General features: G+C 40.1%; 1 protein-coding gene across 2 annotated transcripts in view; it reads left to right on the top strand.

Moving 5' to 3' along the window:
* The window catches only part of atosa (atos homolog A), a 40,514-nt gene extending 15,275 nt beyond the window's left edge, over positions 1-25,239 (top strand). The window contains exons 2-12 of one of the 2 annotated variants that reach the window (XM_014985119.2): positions 9,830-10,014; positions 11,414-11,610; positions 13,280-13,405; positions 14,030-15,845; positions 16,790-16,915; positions 17,977-18,065; positions 20,397-20,493; positions 21,574-21,732; positions 21,946-22,014; positions 23,010-23,209; positions 23,977-25,239. In XM_014985119.2, coding sequence (XP_014840605.2) covers positions 9,830-10,014; positions 11,414-11,610; positions 13,280-13,405; positions 14,030-15,845; positions 16,790-16,915; positions 17,977-18,065; positions 20,397-20,493; positions 21,574-21,732; positions 21,946-22,014; positions 23,010-23,209; positions 23,977-24,130 — 3,218 coding nt within the window. In that variant the 3' untranslated portion in view covers positions 24,131-25,239. The remainder of the gene's footprint in view (positions 1-9,829; positions 10,015-11,413; positions 11,611-13,279; positions 13,406-14,029; positions 15,846-16,789; positions 16,916-17,976; positions 18,066-20,396; positions 20,494-21,573; positions 21,733-21,945; positions 22,015-23,009; positions 23,210-23,976) is intronic. The other variant, XM_014985120.2, reaches the window with a different exon arrangement.
* Positions 25,240-25,652: the final 413 nt, after the last annotated feature.

Raw genomic sequence — 25,652 nt, 5'->3', positions numbered from 1 at the left:
ATCATGCCTTTGTACCAGTAACTAGCTCAAGCCTTATTCGCTGATGACCATCTGCTTAATGTAAAAAAAGGATCAGATCTACCTAATTAACATAAATCCAGTTATCCAATCTAGAGGGGATTGCTTGCCTGTCTGAACACATTTTCCAACACATTAAGTTCAGAACACAAAGCTCTCATAGTCATAGGACTGTCGCTGACAACAGAAGCTCAAGCTTTCTAAAGAGACATGTGGTCTTGTCAGATTCAGACATGTTTGTGGTCTTGTCAGATTCCTGACAGATTAGGTCTGTCAGCTTCTCAACAGTTTGGGGAACAAGCTAATCTTTGACAGCAGTACTTCTCTAAAGACATTCAACTCTAAAAGTTAACAATCGGTCAGACTTGGGTCATTGGCTTCTTATGTAACGGAGACAAATGCTAAACAAAAAATAATTTTGCCCCTTTTAATTAAATTCACCAAAACTAGGAACAACTGCCTATTTTGGTCTATAAACATCCCAACCAGCTCATTATTTTTGAGTTTTATGGTTAAAAAAAAAAAAAAAAAACTTAGACAATTGTTAGTGACAAAAGATTTTGACGTATAAATTACATAATAATAGCAATTGCTTCATTCTTTGTTTGATTCAAAACTACTAACTTTGTCAAATAACCTGTCACACATTGACTTATGTGGGAAAAAAAAGTTAATCAGTTAAAATTGAAATAGGCAGGCAAGACTAAAATAAAATCTCAAGTATTGGTCATTGGTGCATTTCTTAATATTCCATACAGAGTAACTTGCTGCGGATAAAAAATACAAATCCCATTTCTGAGAGTTAGTCTGTAGTTGATAAACATCCTCTAGTGTTGCCTAACCATTTGCAAGTTTGGAATGCTGGTGTTACGATTGTGGATCGTTGATTTCAGAGCAAAATATGTTGCAGGAGTGAGCATGTTAGTATGCTGAGTACCTGCATTTGTACAAAGAACGGACATTTGTCTCTGTAGTTGTTTATTTTGTTTGTTTTAATTTTTTGTTCCAGATGGAGTTGTTATGCATTAGTTATCTGCGATGACATAATTTGAGTCCAGAACTTGGCCTGAGGACCATCTGGGGTCTGAAAATACTCTTGTCTTGCTGCAGAGCTGACCACAGAGCAAAAAAGACATTTCACATGGTGGCAGAAACGCTTACTCATCATGCTTACACCTGCTTGGCCATTAGTGCATTTGGATACCTTTAAAGGTGCTTTCATGGTCTTATGAGGGAAAGTCTAGTTGAATATTTTATAAACAACCAAATATGACTAATAGATGATATAAAAATTTGTCACAACTATAATAACATAAGAACTGAACAAAAATAATCACAATACAAAGTAAAAAGACAAGGATTAGGTATGGAAAAGAGACCACAAAGACTACAGAAAACTCTTGGCAGCAAAGTGCTTAAGATGCTGAAGACATTGAGTGGAGAACATTTGCTTTTTTAAAAGCTGTAATGTTTCAGTGGATGGGAGACATTTAATTGATAGCAGAAGGCTGCATCAGGCTCCGGAGGCACCATTTCCCTTACAGACTAACTCAATTGAGGAACAGTCCAACGCCCTGCCTTGGGGTGAATTTTAGAGTCTCTCTGGAATAGTAAATTAGTTGTCTGGGCTGTGCTTCAGGAAAAACTTTGATCTTGCATATGAAAGAGTTGGATTTTAATAACAGCAATCGTGCAGAAAGCCTCTTCAGGGTCAGCACATTAGGAAGTAACTTGTGTTTTCAACTATTTTTTTTATAGTTTTACACAGATAACATTTCCTGTATTATAGGAACAGTATTCAGCTTTTGTTAACTTGTCTTGCTGGAAGGTATTAAAATTCATTAAACATTTAATTATAACAACATATACTTTGAAATCAGGGGAACAGCACACTGCAGAAAATGGGAGCCACAAACTTGTTAACATACTTATTTCACTGGGGGCTGTAGAAAGAACATTTAGCATTACCACAACTGCCACTGAGTAGCTACAATGAGTCAATCCTGGAGGTCCCCTCTAAAAACACTTATGACTGTCTATTTGAATAGGTCAAACGCCAGATTAATATGCATTAATGTGCTCAGTGTAAACGGTCTTGGCACAACAGCAGAAACCAAAACATCCATGGTTTTTCCTATATTTGATCTTGGTGGTAGAGCCAATCGGAGAAAATCAATGCCACTCTTGGATTGGCCCGCCCCAGATGCCAACCAATAGCATGTCAAGTAAAATTGCACCATAGTATTTCAGATTGCTAAGCACATTTTCTTTTGACTATTTTAGATATGCTCTGTGTGAAAGTAGCTGAATTTTCTGTGAATATTTTCGAGTGAAGTTGCACAGAAAAATGCGCTAATAGGCAAATACTCTATACCGTAAATTATGAAATTGTGATTTTTGCTATAGAGGTTTGAATTGAAATCTGCCCAAAAAAGGTCACCTTTTATTTAGAGTTGCATTAAGATTATCTGTCACCAGGTTTGGTCATAATGCCAAATTTGCAGCAACCTTCACAAATGTTGGTTCTGTTCAAAGACTACCGGTGTGTGTGTGTGTGTGTGTGTGTGTGTGTGTGTGTGTGTGTGTGTGTGTGTGTGTGTGTGTGTGTGTGTGCGTGTGTGTGTGTGTGTGTCAGGTTGACACACCTCATCGAGCCGAGCAGACTGCTGCCTGGAGATTGCTTTAATACGCAGCCTTTCAGCTCACTGGTTATCTAAAGCCTGCAGGCTGCCCCAAGAAATCAAATGTCCTATTCATATCAGCTTAGGACCTCAAAAGATCTTCAATACGAAGTTGACATTTTAAGTCTGTAAAGCACTCTTTCCTAAGAAAATAAGTTGCAGCTATTTGTTCTCAGTTTAATTATTTAATCATCTCGAAAAAAAATTGACTAAGTCTCACCAGAGCAGTTAAAGTATTAATGTAATGCTCAAGTGGAGCTCATCTATTGATGTGGTGAGTTATTCATTATCTTGTTTCTCAACCGGTTTGGGTACAGTACAGCAAAGCACATCAGACTGTAACTCCTAAAATACTTAATATTGCTTCCCTTTTGCTGTTAAAATTGATTTTACTGTTAGAAATATGTGCTTTAGATAAAGACAGGTCTAGCTGTCTTTATCTAACTTATAAGTTTATCTAACTTATACAGGAATAAATAGTAATAAATAGCTTAGTAGAAATATCAGATTTCCTGTCTCCCTGTTGAAACCACTGGGTCTGCTTCCTGTTTGCTTTTAAGGAACCGATCTGCTTAAGTAACAAAGTGACAACAGGAAACATTAAGTTTGAACATTGGCTAAGAAGAATAAAAATAAAGTATATGTAGTTCTAATGAGAAGTTGACATACACTTTGATATACTCTCAGATTAATTTTGAATTTTCTTAATCTCATACAGGTTCCAAATTATGCATACAGGCTCAAAACAGACACGATGCTACCACCCCCAAACTTCACAGTTGATACAGTGGACAACCTCACATTTGCCTCGTTTCCATCAAGTGGTACAGCAGAGGTTGATGTGGTATGCAATTTTATAGTATTCAGGAGAGCATTTCAATTGCCAGGTGGAATCTCATTGGATGGGCGGGCTTAAACCCAAACACTTCACATTGCGTCATACTAGTAAGATGACAAACGTGACGCACTAGTATGTCTCATTCTTGGCTGAAGCAGTGAGTTTTTTCTATCTGTGTTGACTGACGCCTGTAGCTCCAACCTAATCGTATTGTACCATTGTCCAGTGGATAATGGTACAGTGTAAAAAACAAGTCATTAGGAAAACTAAAGCTGTTATTGCTGACACTTCTCATCCTTTACATGCTGAGTTCCAGTTTCTGCCTTCTGACATCAGGCTCAGACTCCCAAGTATAAAAAGCAACAGGTACAAGCACTCCTTTGTTCCAACAACAATATCTCTTTTTAATGCAGGACAAGGTAGGGGGACTCGCACCAGATTTAGTGTTTGCCACACCTGTCAATCGATAATGACATACACTGACATACTCTTTCCATTATGCATTGATTTGCATTTCATGTCCCTCTGGTATGTTGTTTTGTTGTTTTTTTTATTTTTATTTTATTTTTTAACCCTTGTCTTTTTATTGGCACTTTGTCTTTTTTTTATTCTTGCTGTAAAACCAATTACCCATTTGGAATACAATTAAATCTGAATTGAATTGAATTGGATCTACGGGTACGGGTAATCTATGCGGTACGGGTTGGTTGTGTAGCCTACTTCTACATTAGAAACCTACAAAATAGTGTAGCGACCCGTACAGTACCTCTCAGTGGAAATGAAGCATTTGACTCCTCTGACCTTATTTAGTCATTGTGATCGACGGCTCACTACTCCTTGTTTGACCAGAAACCATTTCTTCAGTAACATTAGGCCATTGGAGTCCACAGTAATATTAAAAAGAATGCTCCTGGTGTTCCTGCATGTCCCAGTTCATGATGGACTTCTTAAGCCTTGGTGGTTTCTAGATTATGAACATCCTGAACAATTTGTTCTTTCGTCTGAGGGAAGTGTTTGGGTTAGATAGTTGAAATTTGAGCGCAATTGTGTTCTAAAGGGAAGATGATCTCAAACATGTTGAACTTAGTCTTGGCAATAGATGATTTCTAACAGTTTGTAAATTCATCTGTTGTCTGGCCTCATCAAAAATGTGATGTTTGACCTATTTGTTTCTGATCTGAGGGATTAATATTTTTAGGCCAGTCATATGGGTGAAACAAAACATTTGTAGGTATATGTAGTGTTTGTCATTCTGACATTTTATTATCAAAGCTGATTAATACAGATTTTTCATTAAAGCAAGGATCATTGTTGAATATTCATAGCAATCATAATTAAAACATAATGCTGTTCAAATAACTAAGAGCACTTTGTGCTGGCTGAACATAGGACAAAGGGAGATGGGAGTGGTAGCCATATGGATACTTATACTGCATTCAAATTAGCTGCCAGAGTGTGTAAGAGAACATTTGTATGTGTGGAGAATACAGCAGGCCTTTGCCATAGAAAGAGGAGAAACAGGCAGTGATTGTGTGGCCACAGTGCTGGGATTAATGGGTCATCATATCTGAATGTGTGTGACTCGATCACCTCCTTCTGTCTTCCCATCTGTCTTTCTGTTAAAGCAACAGCACTCCCTGATATTAAGTGTAAAAACATATCCCAGCTACATGCATTCAGTGAAACGTAATCGCTGTCTTGTTCAAGGATCTCGTCACAAGTATGTGTACAGCACACAGTTTAGTTCACTTGACTTTATACCTACAATGCCAGATCACAACAAATGTCATTACTATTTTAACTAAAAACAAATGGCCTTAATTCAAACTCAGTTAAACCTATGTTCAGACAAATCAAATTCAGGCCACTAAATAAAATGTTGTCTATAGAGGGAAACCAGGAAATTGGATCTAGAGGAGTTTGAGAGAACAGGAGATGACACAAACACTGATGGTGTTGGAATTGAGTACTTACCAAAAGAAAATGAAAGGCATGGTTCTTAACTGTGACTTCAGGAGAATTTGACAGAAAAGGCACTTGGTACAGCCAGCCCTCCAACAGTGTTGACCGTTAGCACCGTACCTAAAGGTATACGTTCCACTTGATAAACTCTCGGAAGCTGGTGTTTCTAAGCTCTTTGTTAGTGGCATATTAGTTGGTCAAAACAAGATGGCGCTTGGTCATTTGGAACTTCAAAACTTAGAAGAACATGATGTTCCTAATTCCGTATCATTATCCACTGGACAATGGTACAGTAAGATGTTCCTAATTTTGGAAATATTGTATTAACAACAGAAAACAGTCTTTGAAAATTCTTTGTAAGAGTTCAAAGATGTTCTAAAACTATTCAGAAATAACTCACAAGGTTTTTCCCCTCTGACCAATGGAATAGATGGCGTTCAGAACCAAAAACAGTAGTTCATATCTTGTCCAAATTCAGGAGTAGGAAAACTTTTACACGTTTTAAGATCTCCTTATATAGTATTTTATTGGTGTAGCATGTCATCACTCATAATAAATATGGAAATATGGAAACAGAAGTGGTCCAAGCATCGGACTCTGTGGAACTCCATAACCAACTCCAGTTTTTGAGGAAGATTCATTAACATGAATAAACTAGAATCTGTCCATCTATCTGATTTACAAAAGCCTACAGCTGTTCCTTCCTCTGAAAAATGTTCTGTACAACCACATTATGACCCACTGTATCAAATGTAGCACTGCAATCTTACCGTACATCAACACAAGTGCATTATGTAAGACTGAGAATATCATTAACAGCCAAAACACTAACATGTCAGACTTTTTTTATTTACCATCTAATAATTCTTAGCAGGGAAGAATTATGTAAACATGAATGTCGGCATGTTTACTTTGAAGAAAGAGCTTGTTTAGCCATCAAGGCTGACCTCTCTGCTCTAGCCCTGGAGGCCTTTTTCCATCCCACATGACTCTATGGTGATCTTTTAGCTCAAGGACGCAGAGGGAGGCGCATGGACGACCATGCACATGTGTGCTCATCCGACTGATCTTCAGAACCCTCAGATGTACTAAGTAGCAGATCAAAATGGTCCATTAATGAGATACCAGAGTATTAACCTGACCTGTTACCCAATGTATGACACGCATTAATACCAGAGTTTTGTACCTGTGATTAGCTGGTTAATTACTTGGACTAAATCATGCAGTAGCAAGCCTGCTGTCAAGCCCGCAATAAATTACAAGTGTTAATCTTTATTCAACAATGCAACAGTGCAGAGAAATTGCACTTCTTGGTAGTGGGTAAAGCAGAAATGCAGATTTCCTCCATCTTGGCTTTGTTGTGCTGTTCTGCATCACGATCTCCTTTAAATCTTATTGAGACAGTTCTTTTGTGTTGTGAGTATGTAGGCCACATAGGAATGCTCTGCACAGGCACAATGCCTTAATGAATGACAGCTCTGATCTGAGCGTCCCGGGCCCCTTAAGTAAAACCAGCATCAGTAGGCCTTTGTCCACCACTGCATGTGTGCGTTTCATTGTATGTTTCCTTTTTTAATTTATTTTCCTTTGATGGTATTATTTGTCACTGATGTGCTGGTAGTTGATGGGAGTACATATGTGTGACTTTGCCATGTGACCTATAGCAGGCCTTATGTATTGCTTTCTAAGCAATCTGACACCCGGTGTGGACATATGAATTGAGGGTCTGTGTATGTTTTCATCAGAGGATATGGTTTGCATACCAGCCCTCAGAGGCTGTCTGTTAGCCTTAGCTTCCTCCAGTCTTCTTAGAGTGCATTCACACCAATCCTGTTTAGTCCGCTTTAATCAAACTTTAGTTTTTGGCGAGAAAGTCCGGTTTGTTTTTGGAGGTGTAAATACACAATTGAACTTTGGCTCGTCTAAAAACCTATGTCTCTTTTTGATTAAAATTAATTTTGGCGCAGCTCGAACTCGTATATGAATGCGAAACGGACCAGAGACCGCTCCAAAAGCAAGAAACGGACTGTAGCACAAAGCATGCTGAGCAAACACAAACCAAAACAAAGGCAAGAACCTAAATGGCTCGTGGTCTTTTGCCAAAGACAAAAGAGAAATCCTTCACTGATGCAACTCCAACTTTGTTTACATTGTATGAAGGAGGTTGTACTCATTTCTTCTTCTGAGGTTTTTGTGTCATTTCCTTCAGTGGTTCTTGGTGCAGCGCCACCACAGGCGAGGAGGTTAAGAGGTTTTTCAGTTAGTTTGTTGCAATTTTGGTCCCCAATTAAACCCAGTCTACCCAACTATCTGGTGTCAAAACACCATCAGACCAACTTATTCCACCAACTTCCTGTTCCTTTGACTCGGCCTCCATCACAATGTTGCCTTTAAACTGAATCTGTGGAGCAGGAGCTTTTTTCCTAACATGAGGGCATTAAACTGTAGTAGTTTATGACCGTGTTAGAGCACACTATATCCAGTGTGTGTGTGTAAATACAATGTATACTGTGACCTTGAATGTTGACCGTTGTCATATATCCTGCACTCCTCCTGCTGTTTCCTGGCTTCTTTTGTTCAGACCTTTATGATTTCAGCCCATGAAGAAATAGGGGATTGTCTCAGGATATAGCCCATCTCTCTTCTTCTCTCTCCCTCTCTTTCTCTCTCACTCTCTTTCTTTCCTTATCCTCCTGCATTTATTTAGCCTGCAGCTGGCTAACAGACCCCTTCACCGCCCTCGTCCTCCCCCCATCCCCTCCTTCCTTCACGTTTTGTATCGGACCGTCTCTTTCCACATGCAGCAGCAGCAGCCCAGAGCCATGTAGGAGGAGTTCCCTTGGAGGGATGTGCGTGACTGGCTGGCTGAGAGCAATACTCGCATACACTTCTGCAGAGCCAGCTGAGGGAGATTCTGGTTTAGCAAGCCCAGCTCTTATGGAGTGTGTGTGTGTGTCTTCTTCACCTCTGTCCTTGTGCGGACATGGGATGTTAATCAAAATAAATAAATAAATAAAGAGTTTCCATCTGCATTTTACTTCAGGTTGACACTGAATCAAATATTTAGAAGCTTCAAGGTTACAAGCAGGGAGCCTCTGCACATCAGTGTGCTGTCAAGAGAGAGAAAGCTGTGATTTTCTTCTTTTTTTTTTTCTTCTGTGCTGCTGTGAATCACCTGACCTCCTCTGGGATTCAGGGAGTTTCCTCTGGAGGAGTGAAGGAAGTGACATGTAAAAACAGAGAGAACAGAGCAATAACTAAGCCAAAATTACACAAAAAATGTACATTTAGCATTTAAGATGGAAAAACTTTTTGTCTGTAAATATGTTTTGCCCAGAACTCCTTAGACGACATAGTTTTAGCTATGTCATTTGAGCTAAAAAAAAAAAAAAATCTCAAATGAGTTTTAGCTGAGCTCCGTTACAGTAACTCGATAATACCTCTGAGCTTCTCTGAAACGCCTTACTCATGCTGAAAATGGCTGACTCTGAGAACCGTAAACTTCACTTGCATCTACACTGAAGAGTGTTTTTAGCCTGGTGATGCTGAGGGTATGCTTCTTTAACTCATTAGGAAAAGAATCTTTTTTATTTTTTTTATTTTTATTTTTTATTCTCCAACCAAACAGTCCCCGTCAGAGCCAGATATGGTATGAACTATTCCAGCCGGCATTTGATTTCTCATGTTTAACTTTTAATGCACACAGTCACGGCTGCAAAACATCGCGAGTCTGCAGTCTGTGAAAGCAAACCTTTGCTGACCAACAAAGTTGCGGAGGAACAGAACCTTTTTCGCCACAGAAAGCTTCATTCTGTCCCACCCACGTTACAGGGAGGTGTAGCACACCCTCCTTTATTCTGTCCTCTCGTCTCTGCTTATATGTGGTTTTGTGAATGTCATCCGATGAGCATGAATGAAGTCATTATCAGTTCTGCTTGTTCTTGTGCCTTTTTGTTCTCTCTCTGTGTAAGAGAAGAGGTGAAGTGTGGCTTCGCCCCACGGCTCAGCTGACAGATAGCCCTTAAAATATGTTCCCTTTACGGCAGACAAACTGGAAAAGTTGTGTCATGCTCTGCCTTCCCCCACACCCCTTCCCCAAACAGGATTCGTTCAGTCAAATGACCCCATCCATCTGAGCAAAAACAAAATACGGGTGGATGTCTGTCGTTGCTAAGGGATTTCTTTTTTTTTTTTTTTGTAACACCCCAGAATCATGCGCTGAATAGGCTAACAGTTATCTGCTTTCCTCCAGCTGTTTCCCTGCTCAATGTTTGCTTCTTTTGTGATTACGCTTACCTTCTGCCTCTGTTTTGTTCTTCTTCTGCCTTAGATGCGACAGAGGAGTTTTTCGAGTACGATGCCGAGGAGTTCCTGGTGTTCCTGACCTTGCTGATCACAGAGGGAAGGACACCGGAGTATTCGGTGAAAGGCAGGACTGAGGGGCTGCACTGTCCCCCGGCTCAGTCAGGCATGCCTCCTCTCCACAAGCATGAATGCAGCGACAAACTGCCTCAGGTGCCAATACAACACACGCACACACACGCACACGCACACACACACACACATTTTACCTTGGAAAAGCCTTCCTGTTTGTTTATATATTAAGGTTTCCCACACTACTGTTTTTTTAGCATTTCAGTATTTTCTGGGTCTGGATAGTATGGAGAAACGGTATTCTTTCCAAAATTTGTTCTCTATTCCATGTATACAAATCTCTTCTACTTCCATACTTCCTTATTTCTTTTATTTTTGTTTTTCTTGTGCACTTCTTTATCTCTGTCCTGCCTTCCTATGTCACTACCTCCTTTCTTTGTTCCATGAGTCATTTACTTCATTTTTTTTTCATTGCATCTGCACTTTTTCATCTTTCCTTCTGTCCACACTTTTATTCCTCCTCTTCTTTCTTCTTTTGTTATTGTACCACAATTTTGTTTCCTTTTCTTTCTTTCTGTATTTCTTTTTATCTGTTTTTCTCTTTCTTTGTCTTCCCTTCATTTTTTCTTTCCTTTTGCTCTTTCTTAAATTAAAAAATCTTACACTATTGTTTATTTTGTTGCAAGATGTTAAAAAAAACGTGGGGTTCATTAGTGTCCAGTGGTTTTTATACTTGGTGCAGGCTAGACAAAAAAGAAGCTACTAAGTGAAAATTGTTCAATGTTTTGATGGGACAAGCAAAAATTTATTTTATACAAGCAGAAGAAATAAGCTAAACAATGTTGCAGAGGAAAAAGTTGACAGCTTTGATGGTTAAAATTAGAATAAAAGAGTTTCTGGGTTTTTTTTCTTCTTTTTTCAATGATTAATAACCTCACTGGATTTTCCTCTGCATTGTTTTGACAATGTTGTGTTTTCTGTGGCCAAAGGTAAATGTTTAGCTCTGTTCATGTGAATGTTTCTTGGGGTGTAAAACTCTGGTGTTGTGATGATTCATTGAAAAATGTTGTTAAAATCAATCATTTATTTCGTATTTTCTTTTTTTTTTTTTTCTGGGCTCCATATTTAAAGCCTCCCAAACATAGTCAGTTCTGCCTTAAATTCATGGGGAATTGTACATTTTCAATATATTTAAAATGAGCATCAACGACTGAGAGCTCTGGTATGATAAGTCTATAACATATAATATTTATGTGTAACAAAACTGTAAATGTGAACTATGGTTTTAGTAAATCTAGATAAAGGCTATTGTTTCATTGAAGAGAAACGTCTTAAAAAATTAAAAAAAATCCAGTATCGCCACCAAACCATCATAGCCATTATGTTGTATTACTGAGTGGAAAACTGGAACTTATTTTTAAACATAACACTTTCTTTCAGATGTGAGTGAATTTCCCAGAAGCCCCATCTGCTCCCCCACCCCAAACTTGACATTTACTAATGAGCGCTAACCTTCCTCCTCTGCCTGTGTGTCCCCCAGTGCCGACAAGCCAGGCGAACCCGTTCGGAGGTGATCCTGCTTTGGAGAAACAACATCCCTATCATGATCGAGGTCATGCTGTTGCCAGACTGTTGCTATGGTGATGAGTGTCCCCCAAGCGACCCAATCAGTGACCCAGTCATCAAACAAGATGCTTTGCTGTTGGAGAGGTGGACCCTACAGGCTGTTCCAAGACAGTAAGCCACACACACCCAAAGTTGAATGAGTTAATGAACTGTGCAAGAAAAGTCCCATATACTGTGCATCCGCTAACTGCATCAACACCTTTTTTTTTTTTTTTTTTTTTCCTGTTTCTTCAACTTTTGACCTTTTAACCACTCATTATAACTTTAATTACAAAGTCTTATTTGATAATGGTGGCAAATCTAACGTATATATATTAGACATAGTACACAATGCCTTTTCAAAATGGGAGAAGATAAAACAAAAAGTAACTGCGGTTGTTTAATCAACATCTCCAAACCTCTAGCCAATTCATTCTTTCAGCCACCAGGGAACTGTGATAAAAATGCTGGTCTTTAGACCGGTCTGCCTTTTACATCCCTAAACTCCATGAAAACTTGATATGGAGTTACCAAATTCAGCAGAGAGTTGCTGGGGATTCAGGTTGTTTGGCTCCTTTTGTTGAGGTTTGTTAATTTTACAGGTGGGATCTGTTTTTAGGTCCTGCTTAGTCTATTATGTTTCTTTGTTATTCGTGGAACAAAACTCCATAGTGGAATTTAGTTATTTTTGCTGAATTTGTCTAGAAAACTAAAAACTAAAATCCTGAAATAGGACTACTGATTATTTTTAGTTAATCTTTTAAGGGTCCTTAGCAATTTGTCTGAAGTGCCATTGACCCTTTTTATTTATATTTATGGATTTTTTGACATCTTTTGAAATGCTAAAAGATGGACCCTACAGGCAGTAAGCCACACACTGCCTGTAGGGCAGTGTGTGGCTGCCCTACAGGCGGCCACACCTGTAGGGCACACCTGCCCTACAGGCGGCCACACACTGTAGGGCAGTGTGTGGCCTACAGACACAATAATATACCAGGATTATTGTGGTATAATAATACCACAATAATCCTTGTGGTATTATTATGCATTTTCTTTCTAGACGTAACACTTCATACTTTTCTATCACACAAACTCTCATTGGAATACATTGAGGTTTGTTATAATGTGGCAAAATGTGAAAATGTCTCTGGGATATGAAAACTTTTGCAAGGCACTATAAATAATCGAAGCCAGCTCTGAATCTGTATTCCTTCAAAGCAGGACGGAGGGGTGGGATTTGATTTGCCGCCGCCGGGGAATCGGCTGCTCATCCTTTGGGTCGTTCGTGCCGCATGGATGGGACTTATTCCTGCGCATCCCACGGATATTTGATTGGATTGGGAGCTGGGGAGTTCGGAGGCAGCGCGACAACCTTTATGTTGTGTTCGAGAGCAGATTTTGGTGGCATGGCAGGGCACTTATTACTGCTGTTAGAGGTTGTTGCTGTCAAGTTGTGTTTTTGGTCTGGAGTTGGAGATGACGGCCCCTAAAAACAAAAAATGTTCACCTCAGCATTTTTGACTAAAAACTGTGAACACTCTTTTTTTTTTAATTTTTTTAGAGATTATTTCTTCAGCATAAAAAGCTTCAAAAGGAAGATTTTTTTTTTTGGCACGTGTGGGAGTTGCAAAGTGGGATAATTGGCATTTACAGATTGGCCCACTTTCCTACTAACACGCGCGCACAAATGGGGGGACATTCTTGTTAAAGGAAAAAAAAAAATTATAAGATGACCATTTTCTCATTAACCTGACACACTGGCACACTTCCAACCCCCCTTTTAACTGTGTTTTCCTAATAGAAGCGGCGATCGTTTCATTGAAGAGAAAACTCTGCTGCTGGCTGTACGATCCTACGTCTTCTTCTCCCAGCTCAGCGCCTGGCTCAGCGCCTCCCATGGCATCGTCCCCAGGAACATCCTGTACAGGTCGGACATGACACTCTGACACTGGTGGTGGGACTGGGCTTTTCAGTCCCGCTGTCAAACCAACGCTGCTAAGGCTAAAGCAAATGAGCTAGAGCTACGTTTGAAATCTGAAGTCTACAAATCAGTTTTAAATTTAGAAATTCACAACATAAGGTCCTTCTCAGTGAAGTAGAATATTATAATTTATTTTAGCTCAAAGAGTGAATACATACATCACTTAGTGATATGTTTTTAAGTATTAAATGTTCATTTTGATTTATTACAGCTGATAAAGACCCATCATTAAGTTTCTCAAAAATTTTGAGTGATGCTTAAGATGAGAAAAAAGGTGCTTTTTTTTCTTAAGAAAAAACAAAGGTGTTTTGTTTTATTTCAGCATTGTGTGTGTTTTTGACTTGGGTATGGATATGGAAAATGACCTAAATAAATAAATAAAAGCATTGGCACATGTATTATTTTTAAGAGTTTGGGTTCTCATGAGCTTCTAGACAAAATCATCACAATGAACTGCAATAAATGTGTGCAACTCTGTTCAGAACCTGTATGACATGAATTCCTGAGATGAACGTTTCTCTGATCTTCTAATTCTCTGTAGTATTAACTCTCATCCTCTCTGTTCAACAGGATCAGCGCAGCTGACGAAGATCTGGTGTGGCAGTTTTCCCAGCCGCCGTCTGAGCACATATTCCCCGTCCCCAACGTCTCCCAGAGCGTCGCCCTGCAGGTCCGTGTCCAGTCGCTCCCCCGCCAGCCCACCTACCCCACCCTGGCCTGTAGCATCCACACCGGCCTGCCTCCCATCTACAGCAAGACCCCCAGCCTCAGCCCCACCCTTGGCAGCCACGGTGGCCTGCCCACTCTGAAGAAGAGCCAGGAGCCTGGCAAAGACGGCCTCCATCCCAACTCCAACATGTACGGCAAGAGCTCCAACTCCACGTCTAGCCTTCTACTCAACGGACTACCCATCCCTAATCTGCCCATCAACAACATCCCGATCAACAGCCTTCCTCACACCGCCGTGTCACATCCGTACAGCAAGAAGAGCCAGGAGCCTGGAGAGAACCACACGTTTCACAACGGAGAGCTCCCACAGGTCAACATCCCCCAGCGCCAGGGCTCACCACTCTTCTACCGACCCGCCCGCTCCCCCACGCCTTCACGCTCCAACTCCCCCTCCCCGCTTCCCTCGGGTAAAACGGGGAAGTGGTTGTACACGGCGCTCAACGGTTCATCCGACTCCACACCAGTGGACGACTACACCTGTGGCACCAGCAACACCGACCAGTCCAAGGCTCCCATCCCGGAGCCTCTGCGAAGTTTCAAGAACTTGTCCATGGCCGAGTCGTCCCGGTGCCCCTCCCCGAGGCCTTCCGGAAGCGAAACCAATCCCCTCATTGGCTCCCTGCTGCAGGAGCGACAGGAAGTCATAGCTCGAATTGCACAAAGGCTCAACTTCTGCGACCCCACGGCACCGCCACTTCCCCCAGGCCTGTTCGCCACCGACAGCCCTCACAAAGCCATGTGGGGCAGCAACCACGACGACAAAGCCGCCGGTAAGACCAAAGAACCCGAGACGCGCCCTTACGAGTCAGTGGGACGAGCTAAGCCCGCGCCGTTCAGCACTCCTGTGACAGAGACATTGCGTTTTGTCAAGCGGGAGAGCTCCTCCCCGAAACCCGCCGCCTGCAGGAAACTGAGGATGACCGAGGCGGAGGAGTGGAACGGAGAAGTGACGGACAGAGACAAGGAGAACGATCGGGACAGCTCGCTCATCGCCCAGGCGGTGCAAGACATCACCAGGCTCATCCAGGAGAGGCTGGCCGTCCCGCCTTCGTCCCCCCGGCACAGCCGCAGCACCAGCCCGCTGCACCACCACGTGCACACGACCACAATCACACACACCGTGCGCACGTACTCGCACCCCCCACCAGCCAGCAACGGCTACGCTAACGGCCATGTACCCAGCCACGAACCTCAAAGAGACGGCACGCACAACACCGCCTCGCACTCGCCCGTTTGCACAGACAAGCCCCGAGGTGGACCGTGGGCTGAACGCCGCTCTCCGCGGGCCCAAAACGGTGCTCAGTTTACACTTGAAGAGACCTCACTCAACGGCCAGGCCGACGCCCGGGTCCCCTGCCGTTTACGAGCTTCCCCGCAGGAAAGGCTCCCAGTCAGGACACCCAGCAGCCATGACACCCCGCCTCCCTCCCCCGTCCTGGAGAACAAACCAAGGAACACCCAGATGTTCAGCTGGAACAACCACAGCACCAGCCCAGCCACAAACTGTTACAGACTCCATGACGACGGCAAGCCTCAGATTCTGCACCAGAACGGCGTGCCGGCTCAGGCGTCTGCTCCGCGGGACGAGAACCAGGCGCCCTCAGAGTGTGGCTCCTTCGCATCCAGTCCAGAAATGACTCCTTCACCCTCAATCCTTGTAAGATTAATTTTGGTTCAGCTCCATTTTAGATATTCAAAACTTTCAATGTCTAGAGATTCAATTCCGATTTTCAGAGTCGAGATTTGATTCGGAAACTATTTTCGATTCAGAAACCAATTTTTCTGTAGATTGATGTGACTGACAAGAAAAGAAGACTTCAAACAAAAAACAGCATGGCTAACCTAAAACTGGTATTGTAACCTTAATACCCAATACATTAGTATTTGTGATTCTGTATAGAATCCTTTTATGAATGAAATAATCCCGCAGCCATCCCAAACTGATCCAGATTGGTCACCTTATTGTAGGTGGGTCGTTCTAGAACTGTAGATATCTAGAATGATTCACTCAATAATAGATATAAATAGTTCATGTAATGACTAAAACAAATCATGCATGAAAAGGAGCAGAACGAAGTGAAAACTTTTTCTGAAAATTTGCCCCCATTCGCAAAATGAACATTGACTATTCAGTTCAGAAGACTATTGCAGACATATTTGAAATACACAAAACAATACACATGTACATAAATTTTAAAAATATTGTACTCTTGTCAATTCATGAAGTCTCAATAAGTTTAACTGTAAATATTGGGTTTGTGTGATCTGTGTCCACTTCCAATAATTACTCCAATAACTGTCTTCTGTAACAGAAAAATCTAATCTATGTTTTATAAATACTGCCCCACAAATCCATCACTGAGTTTTACAAAATATACAGTTTGTGTAGTAATTCCATGACCTTATTAAAAACTGTAATAGTTTTGGATTTTAACTTTTCCATGACAAGTGTTCATCATTGAGAACACCCAAAAACATAGTTTCTTTAGTTTTTTTTTTTGTATTTTGTGCATCAACACTTTTTTTTTTTCTTTACTGCTACAAAATGTCATAATATATCACTTTCTACATCACTCACCTCTCTTCATCGCCGTCCTGCAGCGTCCTCACAGCCCCTCCCCCCTGCGTCCCTGCAACAGCTGGAAGAAACAGAATCGCCACTCTCTGGACGCCACGGCAACGAAGGCCTTCCACCCCTGCACCGGCCTGCCTCTGCTCTCCAGCCCCGTAAGAAAACACGCGGCTGCCCACTCGTGTACAGTGAATGTCGGATCATTCACACGCAGGCGTGCAGAACGGTTAGCGTGGGAGTCCACGCAGTTGCTTTTTGTTAGAACAACACAGTCGCCACTCTTTGTTATCAGCCGCAGAAACCGTGACTCCCTGCACAGCCACCCGTGAAAATACAATGAATGTTTGTCTTTTAGAGACTAAAACATTAGCAACCTGTCTCTTTTTTGTTGTGGTTTTGGTTTTTTTGCTGCTGGGCTACTAAGTTATGAGTTAATGCACAGGCTAAGTATGGGTTAGTTATTAATTGCAAGACAGACAAAGCAATTAAAAATGTAGATTTCTGAAACTGATAAATCTTTCCATCACACATTTTATTCAGTTTTAGTTTTAGTGAGCAGCTTGTCTTTGTAAGCAGCCAAGAGTGGGTTGGCTACCAGAGCTGATAGCCGCAAGTGGCTCCATTGACCTTTCACACTAGCTCTTAGCAACACTGGGAAAAAATAAAAACCAGCTAATATTTTTATATATAAAAATGTTTGTTTTTAAAATATTTTTAATATTTATTTTAATAACCAAATTTTAATCTGATAACTTAGTTTTTATTTAGACATCAAAAGACAATTTTTAAATCTATATTTTCATCTCTGGGTTTTTTCCTAAATATTCACCTATGTCTCAGTATGAGAAAAGAACAAATAAATGTTCTGGAGACCATTATTATAACTTCACTAGTAATTGTTTTAGCAGTCATAGGAATTATCGTTGCGTTTCTTTTGTTTTTTTTATTTTGTAGTTGGTTTTTTTTAGTTAGTTTTTCTCCAATCCAGTCACACTTCTGTGAACTCGGACACACATTCACACATCCCAATTCACACTTAGTCATGTGTTAATATTATTCAAGTAGTTTAATTTTAACTATTGCTTCTGCTTGTTTTCAACACACCTCCACTGTAGATCACATTTGCTTTCTTCTTGTAATGAAAATGTGATATTTAACTATCAAGAAGGAACCGTGGGCGGCTCTGGTTTAATCATGTTCTGTGTGTCTGCTGCAGGTTCCTCAGAGGAAAAATCAAACAGGTTACTTTGACCTGGACATCTCTCTGACTGGCTGTAAGGGTTTGCCTTGGGCCTCTGGGAAAAGGTACGCATTTTCTCACCTGGGATCTCTCTTAATGTAGTTGCAAACCTCAGTGTGTCCACCAGGCCAAGGTCGAATGAGGCTCAAGTCACTGATCCAGGGCGGGTGTAATAACAGCTGCTATCCTCCTCGTCTGTCAGCTTCCTGCAGGCTACAGTTACTTATTCTTTGCATGTCGAATTTGAAACCGACTGTATTTTGATTTTTTTCCAACGACAGCTCTGTTTTATGGGGGTTTTTCCCCTGGTTTATGCTTAAAAAATTGCTCTCGGAGCTGGGCGTTAGATGTGAAATTTGCTGCCAAATGGAACAACATAGTGACATCTTCTATCTATCAGGCAGTGTTGGGAGATCTAAAGGAGAGTGGGTGGAAGAACTGAATTGTGTTAATTAAGAAAACTGACTCTATTATTGTTATTAAATTATGCATTTTAGTTGAACCAACAGTTCTCTTTTAATAACTACAATCTTCTCCAGAGATGCAGTAGATATGCAGAGTAGAAAATATTGGAACTTGAAAAAAAGGAGTCTGGCTTACTCTTTATTTCTCCCTTTTATTTATTAAAGGACAGTGCTTGAAGTATATCATTATTTAGGGGGTTTTCTGATGCATTTCAACTGTTTTTGTCCATTGTGGCCTGTTAGTACAACTTAGAAATTAAGTGAACTTTAAAAACATGCACAAGTTTGAGTTTATTGTGGATTTAATCTTAATTTCAGAAATTATACTGTACATACAATCTCAAATGTGACATGGCATTCAGGGAGAAGCTTAATGTGTTATGGATAGTTTTAGTTAGACTAGTAATATGTTTGGAGCAGGTGTTCAAAGCCTGAGAACACTGTACTGTAAAGCATGGTGGTGGCTGCATCATGCTGATGCTCTATTCTGGTACAAATTCCAACCCAATTCTTAATTTCATCTCAAATTGGGGCTTGACAATAAATGCCGACTGACAAGTGATCAGTATCAATAGAAAATACTTTTGGTAGAATGTTCAATAATTTTGTTGAACTACGTAGTATAATGGGGAATTCAGGCAGAAGAAAGGCCTTAACCACTTAAACTCTCACGGCCAGTTAAGCAAGTTGGGTGGCATCAACTAACTCACTCATTATTTGAATACCTAGCAACAACCTGAGTAACTTGCGCAGCAGCAGTTTCAGGTTTCACCACCGTTCCTCATAACTGCTTAAAAATGACAAACAACCTGGAGTGAAAGGAGAACAGGAGTACAACACCTCGAGAGGAAACTATAGAAGAAGAGGTCACCAGTGTGGCAGCATTTTAGATATCTAAAGCAAAAAACTAATCAATATTTTATCAATAATGACTGATATGAAACACTTATAGCATGATACGCTTTGCAACCATTTCGCCGAGTCCTTTCTCAGCTAAATTTACGTGATTGAAACTTGGGACACAACTTGGTGTTTCAACAGTGATCCCAAACAAACTGGTATTCAAGCTGGTTTTAGAAACTATAAAACCCGATGACGAACTCCTGAATGATTTGGTCTGAGCTAGAAACCTCGTTAAACCAGTTCTGCTATTTCTGATGGAAAAAGTTGGCAAATATCACATGCGTTTTCTCTGGAACTTTATATGGAAACGTCAAGCAAATATGAGCTTGGTTGTATGATGCTTTGGAGATTTAGAGTGTGGCCACACATCATTCAAACTGTGCACCCAATTCTTGTTTTTAAAAATTCATCTGCCACACCAGAGCAAAAAGAGTTTGAAGTCCCAGATTAATTCATTCTTGCCACTTCAGTGTATATTTGAAATTAGAATCTTATCTGTCCGTAACCAGCCAAAGCGCCAACGCTTTCATCGGTCAGACATTGTTGTGTTTTGATGTTTTTCTGTGTCTATGGATGGAAGGGAAAGCTAATTTTTCTTTGCTGCTCTGTGGCTCAAGCTACAATAGCACGCATTCATCTGTAAATGGCAGTCAGAACTAAGTTGGCTTTATATACACAGGGATTCATGCCTCAGCCTCCACACAGAAGCTGTGGGTGGGAGCTCAGCGCTGTTCTTTTGAAAGCAGATGTTTGAGGAGTTCAGAAATCCAGGCTGAAGGTTCACTCCAACCATCATGCTTGCGTCTGATGACCTGCTTAGAAATTCTTCGCTATTTAAAGATCTGAGTGGGACAAGTTGACCTTGTTGTTCAGGTGGCTAACGCTGCTGTTTGCAAACACATAGGTGAGCCTCAGGTGGTGTTTAACACACATACCAGGAGGCTCTTGTCACTTGGAGCACAATGACATTGTGTTACATCAGCGCTTCAAGAACAAGTTGATCGAGCATGTGTGGTTTTAACCCTTTAGGGTGTGTCCAAAGAGAGATGAGAACACTGATGAGTCACATCAGCTGTTCAGCGCCAGCGCTCCTCCTGCCAGTCTAAGCCTGCTGGGAAACTTTGAGGTAGAACACATCATCAGTCGTCTTCTGTCAAAAATGGGGATGCAAGCTATTCATTAATGAGTTGAACTAAAATTGATTGTTCAATCAGCTAATGATTAATTAAGTGGCCACTTTCTTGAAAACCTGAGTTTTGTCTTTCCAAAACATACATTTTATTTTCTTATTGTGAATTTTGAAAAAGAAGCACATTATATTTGAACTTTTTTGTGTGTGTCTTCTGTGTTAGATACTGACTGAATAAACAGAAAATTGTGGTTTTCTTGAATATTAGATATAGACAACCCTCATAATCAACAGTACTTATTGGCATCATGCCTTTTTGTATCATGTTACAATTTGCCCTCTGATTTTCTGTCATCATCACATTTATATGGTGTGTTAGGGCCATGTATGTAAAGAATAAAAGGAAAAGAGAATTTCTGCCAAAAAAAAACCTCACCAACTTTCTAGGAAAAAAAGGTGGGCATTTCAGAGTTTGAAATGTCAAAAGTTTGCTAGAAAAAAACTGATAATTTTTTTCATATTAATCTCAGAAAATTTCTACAGAATATTTTTCAAAATTTTTAAGTTTGAAAAGTCAAAAATGTTCCACTTCTGGAAAATTTCAGAGTTTGGAAAGTCCAACATTTTTAGAACTCATGAACCAGAACTTGAAACTCAGAAATGTCCATGTTTTTTCTAGAATATCTCTGAGATTATTCTCAATTTCTGAGTTTCTTTTTCTAGCATAGCTCAGAAATATCTTCCTTTTTTTATTGTTTTCTGGTGTAAATTTCCTCCTGTTTTTTCTTTTTCTATGAACAGTAGCACTAATATCCTGTGGTACATTCTTGCCTTCAAAGCAAATCAGTAATTTTGTTTAAGACGTCGCTGCGTATAGTTAATTGATTAGAACTAATTTTAATCGAATAAGCCATTAATCGACAATTAATCGCAAGTCGATTAATTGTTTGCATCCCTAATCCAAAAATTTTCCATGCTGAACAAACTCTAGACTCAAATGTTGATTTATTTATTTTTTCCCCCTTTGGGGGAAAATGTCTAATAATCTTTATTGTTTGATATCTAACTGTTCTCTAGGAGTGTGTGTTGAACTATCGACTTGAGCCTTTAGGGACAGTAGAAGGTTTCACAGCAGAGGTGGGAGCCAGCGGCTCTTTCTGCCCAAGTCACCTGACCCTGCCAGTAGACGTGTCATTCTACAGCGTCTCCGATGACAACGCTCCCTCCCCATACATGGTGAGCTAGATTTCCTCCTGAACCAAATTCCTTTTTTAATTTTTTTTTTTCTTAGTAAACCCTGCATGGCTGAGCCTGAAGATGAAACTGTCCTTAGTGTGTGTGTGTGTGTACGCCTGTGTGTGTGTGTGTGTACGCCTGTGTGTGTGTGAGTGTGAGCTCCTTTGGGATGGCTGCTGGTGACACCGTGATTGTCGTTATGTTCTCTCACAGGGTGTGATTAACCTGGAGTCCCTGGGAAAAAGGGGCTACCGTGTACCTGCATCAGGAACCATTCAAGTGGTTAGGAATTTCTTTTTCACAGTTTTAGAAATGTCAAGAATATTTATGTCAATGCAGTATTTCCATTGCAGCATGAACAAAGAGCAGATCAAGCCAAGCCACTAAGCAGATATTGGAGTCACCTACTGGCCAGATGGGAAACTTCATCTTATGAGATCCTGGTTCGAAAGCACTGCAAAGGCCTTGGATTTTAATTCCCATTTGGCTCCTAGATTTCTATATTTAAAATATCTTCTGTACACTCTAGTTACAGAAGAAAGATGAGCACATTGCGTCGTCCACTGACACAGAAAAGTGTAAACCAGGTTAGGTTCAGTGCTCAGTAAATCCAATGCATCTGCACATATAGCCAACATATTGCAAGTGGCAAAATAATTTTATAAAACAGAAGTATGGCTTTGAACTTAAAATTTCAAATAAAAGAAATATGGAAGTTTGTAGCATTCATTTTAATAAACCGTTTTGTATTCAGCAGTGTTTATTGCAGAATTAGAAACAATCATCACTGAGAAAATCAACAAAATCTGCAAATCAAAATAAATTTACCCTAATTTACTACTGACTCAAAATATGCTGAACTTTAATTTAGTGTGTGATATAAAATTTCCACTGTTTTGCATTGTCAAGAGATTATTAAAGGGTGAATAATTTAGTTTTTTATTATTATGCAAGGCTGTATTTAAAAAAAAAACATAAATTGCTTATTTTTGGACAATATATTTGTATTTAATTTTAAGCTTCTCAGTCTCAGTACCTGATCACAGGGCTTAAACAAATACCCTAAACAAAAGCTCGTTTTGTTGTGCTTTTTCGCAAATGTCTCAACAAAATGTCAGTGAATGTGGCGACAACATTTGATGTTCAATATGGATTCAGCGTCTATTCTTCTATCTCTCTGGTGTCGCCTGCTATTGTTTACATTAGCATCTAATCTTCATGAGAAAACCTGGAAGGTCTGTTTAAACCGCGCTGTTCTGTCTGGTTCCGTCCCTCAGACCTTATTCAACCCTAACAAGACAGTGGTGAAGATGTTTGTTGTGATGTACGACCTAAGAGCCATGCCAGCTGGACACCAGACCTTCCTGCGCCAGAGAACCTTTTCTGTTCCCGTTCGCCGCGATGCCAACAATCAGACCAACAGGAAGCCCCTCATTCTGGGCCAAGGCCGCACGCTGCGCTACCTCATCCATCTGAGGTGACATGGCTGCTTCTGTCTGGGACTGGTTAATCAGCTTTCTTGTTTTGTTTTTTTCAGGCTGTCCAAGCATCCTTGAAAAGTCTTAAACTCATGTATTAATTAAGGCCTTAAAATGTCTTAAATTATTATTATTATTATTATTATTATTATTATTATTAAAGGTAGGTAGGCCTTAAATATGTGAATCACGAGTCTTAAATTTTGTGCTGGCAGGACTATTTAATCTTGTGTATTCTATATAGGATATTTTTCTTGTGGGCCTTTTCTGTCAAGTAAATGTTTGAGTCACTTCAACCTCTGACTCAGAGGTTGAGCCTACTTGTGACTAGTTGCTAATATACCCTTGCTAGCTAGCTAACAAAGGTTGCTAGCTAGCAAATGTATATTTGAAGCTTTATTAGCAGATAGCATTGGTTCTGGTTCCTGCAGTGAAAACGGAGGGAGGAGATAAACTAGCTAGCCAGCTAGCTAAGAAAAATCTGGCTAGCTCAAAAAAAGTATCATAGTTTAAGTGCAAATTTTTCACCAGTTTGATGGATGACTTTTCACCATTGGATCACTTCTGTTGCTAACCCACACGATGCTACATTCATTCAGTGCAAAAAGCTTGGCACTATGAGGGTTATGACTGTTTCTTTTGTACATTTCTGTCATGATACAGGTCTTAAAATTAATTCATAACGGTCTTGAAAAGTCTTAATTTTGAGTTTGTGAAACCCTGTTTTTCCTTCTATGCTCATCTTCTCCTTTCTCATCACTACCAGGTTCCAGAGCTCAAAGTCTGGAAAGCTCTACCTTCATAGAGACATCCGTCTGCTGTTCTCCAGGAAGTCCATGGAGGTGGACAGCGGTGCTGCCTACGAGCTCCAGTCCTTCACAGAATCTCCCATAGATCCTCCATTTTCTCCTCGCTGCTGAAGCCCAACGCTTCACCCCTCCATCCGACAGTCCATTACTTCAGCCACACCTCGAAGCCAGCACTAGACTCTAACTCACTCCATCAGTCTGTTGTGACTTTTTTTTTTCTTTTTTTTGTGAGATGAGGTCCGAGGACAGAAGTCAACAGACGCCGTTGGCCTGTATCCAAAGACTTCAGTTCCATCCTGTTCATCGCCCAATAAAATGAAAAGGGGGTCGACAAGGAGCCTGAGAGACTCGTCATAGATACACCTTGTTCTTTGTGAATTGCACAACCTTGGAACAGAGGGATTTAGTCAGAAAGTTAGCTATTGGAGGAGTTCATGATACTGTTCAAAATGTGCTGTTTTTGTTTTTGTTTTTTGCCATATTAGAATCATATTGTTTCTTCTTTTCCTGGAATTTAATGCATCCCCTCTAGTATCTGGCTTTAATTTAATCAAAGAAGTTCAGGTCTCTTTTTTTTTTTTTTCTCTCTGCTAGCACAAATCAAAATGTTATTTTTCCTCTCAGAATAAGTTCCATTTCTGTTTATGTTGTCTCTAATTTCCTTCTAATTCAACACAAAGCCCATTATTGCTATGATTCTTCTTATTTTTCATATACGATTGGCTCTACAGAACATGATCTCTAAAATGTGACCCTTTGATTCCTGAGCTGTTTAGGAGGAAGCGGGCGGAACCAGGCTGTGGTGCAACACAAATCTTGGACCATCAAGGAACATGCAATCACGATAATGTACCTGAAAACATCGCAGCAGAACATCAAACTGTGCACTGTGGATATTATTTTATTTTATTTTTTTCCCCTTTTGGTTCTTCGTTATAACTGGAAACGGAACAGAAAATAGTCATATTCTAATACTTTTGTACTGTTACAAAAACCACTTTATTGGAACTGTTGCAATAGAATGAGTAACATTAGTTTAGTGTTTACACGTTCACTTTTCAATTTACTTATCAGTTTATTTAATATTTAAATTAATATTTCAGTTACTATTTGTGACGTCTGTCATGCTAAGATGATGTAGTGCAAACTGTATATCATAGTGTGTATTTTTGACATTACTATTCAAATCTGAAAAAAAATATATCTATCTTCTAAAGCAATCTTGGTATTCTGTGGTCTCCTTGTTTTTAATTTTCACAGTGATTCTTCACATTTAACTGCACTTCAGGATGGCCTAATATGAGACTCCGGGGGGCTTTTACTTCACCTTCAGTGAAAATACACACAAATCAACATTAGGTTGCTTTCACATTAAACATAAATTTTTTTGTGTGAGGAAAAATGCACTTTCAGCCAGCTGACTGATGGTGTTCAGTAAGAGTGGGCGTTGGACTCCTTAAGATAAGCAAATAAGTTGCTAATGAGCAAAATTTCTCTTGGTAACGTGTTGCAAAAAAAGGAGTGTGGGAGTGTGGTGAGGTTTTTCTCTTTTTTTTCTGCCTGTAACAGATGGTATTTGTTTTGAACGCAACCCAACAGTCAGTTAAATACAAGTACTTACATTTTTCATCCA

Source organism: Poecilia mexicana, unplaced genomic scaffold, assembly GCF_051168715.1.
Source record: "Poecilia mexicana isolate PSO_F unplaced genomic scaffold, ASM5116871v1 scaffold_3, whole genome shotgun sequence".
Classification (NCBI taxonomy): domain Eukaryota; kingdom Metazoa; phylum Chordata; class Actinopteri; order Cyprinodontiformes; family Poeciliidae; genus Poecilia; species Poecilia mexicana.
Note: the sequence above shows the minus strand (reverse complement) of the source record. Positions and strands in the feature narration are given on the sequence as shown.